Source organism: Ricinus communis, chromosome 10 (assembly GCF_019578655.1).
Source record: "Ricinus communis isolate WT05 ecotype wild-type chromosome 10, ASM1957865v1, whole genome shotgun sequence".
Taxonomy (NCBI): Eukaryota; Viridiplantae; Streptophyta; class Magnoliopsida; order Malpighiales; family Euphorbiaceae; genus Ricinus; species Ricinus communis.
The window spans coordinates 10202230-10208043 of record NC_063265.1 but is presented as its reverse complement, the minus strand read 5'-3'; the positions used below and the strand labels follow the sequence as shown (position 1 = coordinate 10208043).

At 30.1% G+C, this 5814-nt stretch overlaps 1 protein-coding gene across 1 annotated transcript; it reads left to right on the top strand.

The window, feature by feature from the left end:
* The first annotated feature begins 2793 nt into the window (after positions 1-2793).
* On the top strand, positions 2794-5042 carry LOC8260944 (NAC domain-containing protein 87). The gene is made up of 3 exons (XM_002525419.4): positions 2794-3234; positions 3400-3680; positions 4042-5042. The coding sequence occupies exons 1-3, from the start codon at positions 3048-3050 to the stop codon at positions 4720-4722; spliced, it is 1149 nt and encodes a 382-aa protein (XP_002525465.1). The 5' UTR covers positions 2794-3047; the 3' UTR covers positions 4723-5042.
* The last annotated feature ends 772 nt before the right edge of the window (positions 5043-5814 follow it).

Genomic DNA, 5814 nt, shown 5'->3' with positions numbered 1-5814 from the left:
TACAGCTATTGAACACGTAAATCACACATGTAAAATTAGTAGAAAAGTAATAAAAAAAAAAAAAAGGTGATGAGATGGCAGATTTTAGCAATGAAAATGTGAACACAAAATATATGACGTAAGCAGGTATAAAGTGAAAAGTAAGATCCAGCTCAGCTTGATTAGTATGAGAATGTCAACACGTGGAATGAGATTTGGTTGGCCCCTACACCTAATAACTATAACTAATTATCCTTTAATTTTAATTTAAATTCCAATTGATTATTATTATTATACTATTAAGTACTAATCTACATAGATTACTACATCCTGAATTATTAATTGAGTTCTTCAATGGCGACTTTTAGCAGAAAGGTTGGGTATGTTGCTCTTTAGTTTCAAGAAAATAATATTTCATGAGCCCTTCATTACTTTTGATGCAAATAATTGAAAAATAAAACATATCAAACACTTAAATATAAAAAATATTTGAATTCGACTTTGCAATTTATTATGGATTACATTTTTAGAATTTCAATTTTTAGTTTAAATAATACGAGAGATAATATATATTTTTTTTAATTTTACGATAAATTTAACTTAAATTAAATGTTGTAATAATAATAGGAAGAAGTTGTATACAAATTCTATTATCATACGAAAATTGAAGGGCAGGTAAAAGAGAAGTTGATGTCGGAACAATACATATTTTCTACGGTTTTGATAAGCTTATTTTCTCATAGTCGGCGTCAAGATGTTTACTTTTTTTTTTGTTTGGTTTTATTTTATTATTAAATTTGGCTTATAATTTGGAACCACATACACATACATACGAGGTAGTAATAAATAAATAAGTGTTTTATTTATCGGCTCCTCAAGCCAACTACCTAAGGAGTTTGTAGTCAATAATTGTTGCCACTGTCTTGTTTAATTTAAAATTAAATTAAAATTCCAATTTAGATGCAATAAGTATTAATTCGCTGAGAAGACTAATTTTGCCTTAATTGATAATCGACAACCTTTGACTTGTTGAAACAGTCTAATCTGTGACTATAACAGAAATTAACTTAGATACATATGGGCTATACTTTGTTATTTATATATATATGCATGTATTATTGATTTTTTATTGTACCAAAAGGAAATGGCTTGAAAGCTAATTTATTAGAATTAGTGATCATTTTTCATTTTTGTTTTTAATAAGTTGTTGGAAGAGGCCAAGCCAAAACCATATTATATATTGGTTGTTTGAAATTTCATATATTATAAATAATTATTTTCTTAAATTTTGAATTCTTTTTTACTCATAAAACATCTGATTAATATATTACGAATTTTGTTTCATATTAATTTCCAATAAACGACTAGACCAATTTCCAATTTCCAGAGATATTAAGTTGCCAATTTCCAAAAAGACTAGCCCATGATTACATTTTAAGAAAGAATGTTCAATTGAAAAAGCACATTACTTAAAAACTGAAAAAAAAAAAAAGATTATATATATGTATATGAATTCAGCAATTTGTTTAAGTTTCCATGTACATAAAAAATGTACCAATTGCTTATATTTCAAATCTTTAATCATTATAATGGTAGGTTGATTTCTTTTAATTGGGAGAATTAAAATAAAATAAAATGTAAAAAATAATAATAATCATATTTTAGTCTGATGCATCATCAATATCTATTCCAATAAATGAAAAGTAAAGAAAAGTACAAAAGAAAAGAATAATTAGGATAAAAAAGAAGATAAAGACAAATTTCATTAATTGTATCATACACATTTAAATATAAGCAATTTCAAATTGAAAAAAAATAGGTGAGGGACCAAGGCAACTTATGGTTTTAATTAATGGGTCAGTTGCAATAGTAAAATATCTCGAAAATATATTTACTTAATTAAAATTCTTTATCTAAAATCTGCAATAAACAACAAGAAGCAAATGGCATCTCCATTGAAATTTCAGTTTTCTTTTTCTTTTTTTAATCTCTTGACTTTGTAGTTTTTAGCTTTTAATAGTTCCCTAGATTCCATCCATTTGGAGTCCTCTCCTCTTGCATATTTGCAAGGAAAGGAACTGTAATCATCCTCTTACTTTCGATATATATATATCTATTTAGTCAAATTCAATCTTTCCACGAACGTTAATTTTTATCTTTATGGCAAATATAAACAAACGATTATTCTAGGTATTCTTTTTTCGTAGGTTGTGGCGGTTAATAAATTTAATTTAAAAGAAGAAAAAGTATTAAAATTTGCCATTGAAAATTGCATTATTAAGAGACAGAAATTCACATGGTGTATCTAAGCTAATGGAAGAAGCTAAATAAGCCGAGCTAGAAGCTGTAAAGAGCAGAGGGAAAAATTGACAAATTCAGGAAAATACAGGAAGCTGGTAGCAGCTTTTGTGAAACTGTTCAAAGGCATTGAACTGAGACTTTAGTTAATAAAGAAGGGTAGTGGTTTAGAATCAGAGAACGTGCAATAAAATTCTTAACAGGTTAGGTATTTTTAAGCAGATAAAAAAAGGACTTTAAAATGTATATTCTTGTCAATTTATAGTTAATAAACTTGGTATTTAGTGACTTTACATTTTATTTTATTAATGTGAAAGGATGGCTAGAAACATGCACATGGGTCCCTCCACCTCTCTAATTATATTCTTTTTCCTTTTCTTTTACCATTTCCATCTTCACATTCATTTTCAGAACAGGTAGATGTAGCTAAGAAAACAACACTCTCAATTTTCCCCAAAAAAAAACAAATAATTCTTTTTTTATATAATTCCTTTTCTTACATAAATAAATAAATTAAAGTTCAACTGTTGAACTCTCTGTTAGAGGCTTCCCCTATACTGCAACACAAAAGTTCCTTGTTGTCCACGGATCTTTCATCAGCAAAATCCTCTATTTAAGCTCTCTATTCTGCATTTGCTCTACTTTCTTTAACCGTTCTCTCTTTATAATCTTCTGCTGCTGCTTCAATTCTTTTCTTTTTTTAGCTTTCTTTGCGCATATATATATATACATACAGCTTTCTTGATTGCTTGAATTCTTGATATCTTAATATGGAAGAGGCTATTGTGGTGAACAAAGGAGAAGATCTTATCGATCTGCCGCCTGGTTTTCGCTTCCATCCGACAGATGAAGAGATTATAACTCATTACTTAACAGAGAAGGTTATGAATAGTGGTTTCAGTGCATGTGCTATTGGCGAAGTTGATCTCAACAAGTGCGAGCCATGGGATTTGCCCAGTAAGCTTTTTTATTATTATATACATACATATTGTTTTCTTTCTTTAATTCCTTTGGTGGTAAATATACTAAGCTGGCTATTCTTTTAGCTATTAGGTACTCTAATTTTCTTTTCTTTTCTAATTTTGATTTCTTGAAATTAATTCTTGCTATTGTTTTGGACAGAGAAAGCAAAGATGGGGGAGAAAGAATGGTACTTCTTTTGCCAAAGAGATAGGAAGTATCCAACTGGTATGAGAACTAATCGAGCTACTGACTCTGGATACTGGAAGGCGACTGGAAAAGATAAGGAGATTTATAAGGGAAAGAATTGCCTTGTTGGGATGAAGAAGACTCTTGTTTTCTACAAAGGAAGAGCTCCTAAAGGAGAGAAAACCAATTGGGTTATGCATGAATATAGACTTGAAGGCAAATTCTCTTACTACAATCTTTCTAAAGCTGCTAAGGTATGTATTAATCAACTCTTTCACTTTTCTTTTCTTTTTTTTAATCTTTTCTTTGGTGAATTCACCTTCGATTGGATTTGTCATTTGAAACTCACCTTTCTAGAGATGACTGCAATACCACCATTAAGTTGAAGCTTATTGGCTCTTTTTCTTGATTATAAAAGGAAATATCTGAGTCTGATTATTGCTGGTTTATCAAAGCTTTTTAGTCATTTACTTTTTTTTGGTAGTGAGTTTCTTTCGTGGGTATTACCTTTTCTTTTTCGCTTTATTAATTGCTAGTTTTGCTTTTGTGTAAATGAAGAATCTATGTAGCTAGACTAAATTTATGACTTCTTTTTTTTTTTTTTGCTTTGTGAAGGATGATTGGGTTGTTTGTAGGGTTTTCCACAAGAGCATAGGAATCAAGAAAACTTCAATTCAAGACCTTTTAAGGGTGAATTCTTTTGGCGATGATTTCCTTGATTACTCTTCACTCCCACCTCTTATGGATCCACCTAACTCAAGCAGACCTAGCTCAAGCTTCAACAGTGGGGACGACGATTTCAAGGCAATGACATCAAGAACAATGGATGGAAACTATTTATCTCAATTTTCTACAACCATGGTTACTAACCATAATCAAAACTATTTTCATCATCAGCCTTCAAATTCTAGCTACCAACAACAACCGAGCTCCATTTTCTACCCTCAAATCCCGAGTTTCACCTTCCAAACTACACCAAATATGTCTGCTGCTGGCTACTTCCAAAACTCTACCTTTGGTGCAAATGATCAAACCCTTTTAAGAGCACTAGCAGGCAATACTAGAATTGAGCCATCAAGGCAGGAAAAGCTGTGCAAGGTTGAACAGTTTTCATCTAACCACTCCATGGCTACTCTATCACAAGACACTGGACTTAGCACTGACGTGAACACAGCGGCGGAGATATCATCAGTGGTGGTGTCGGAGCAAGAAATTGGAAGCAATAACAAGGTGTACAATGATCTTGACCAAGGTCCATCATCAGTTGCAGATTTAGATAGCTTGTGGGATTACTAGCTAAACATGGAAATGTTCTACAAGAGTGCTGCTAGCTTTCTTCTATAAAATTCTTAGGGATATAAACATATGATTTGAAACAGTCCTCTGATGATGATCTCCACTAGGTAAAATTTGATTTGAGTAGTTGTATTGAGTTGGTTTTCAGAAATTAATCAATACTTTTGTATAGCTTATTAGAGGTTTAAATTCATGGTGTCCAAAACCTTGTCAGATTTCATTTTTAGTGGCATATACAAAAGGGATAGATACCATGAAACATATATATATATACTTCATGTACATTTATTCTTTTATAGCAGTGCATTTTGTTCTTTTGATTTTCCTTTTTTTTTTTTTTTTGCTTTTAATATTTATTATTGTGTAACTTATACTCTTATTCAATTAAACAAACGTGTTATTGTTATCCTTTTATTTTTCTTTTACAATACACCAATGATTTCTTAAAATTGTACTATATTAATCCATGTAATAATACTTCAATATTTTAAATTGACTACTTACTAATACCAACTTATATCGAAATAAACTTTATTTTAAACTATCTTTAAAATATATGACGTCTCGAATTGCAAAAGCTTAATTAATTAAGAGAAATTGAGTATCTATTGTAAATTATAGGATGGTATATTCCTTTTGTTAAAAAAAAAAAAAAGGGAAGAGGAAGAAAACCTTTGCTATTTTCTTTAACAATAATGTGATATTACAGCTATACAAGTAAATTGGTGAATTAATCTCTTGCTTGCTAATTAAGAAGATGCATGCAACTAAAATGCAAGATTAGTTGTTCATTTGCACCTCTTTAATGAAGAGAGTAATAATAATTTAAGAACTGACAACACAGACAAATTAAAAGTTAATTTGATCAGCTAGACAAGACAAGTGGGATTGCACACTTAAATCAGTAACATGTACCAAGAATCACGTGAATCAATTCCTGAATCTACGCAGTAGATGCCTCTATAAAGATTATTAATACAATCCCACAGCATAGCATTAACAACAATTATTAGGTCGTTTCTTGGACAATGCCTAAATCTTGTGTCGAAAGAAACTTATATATTAGCTTAATTAGTATTACATGTATGCACG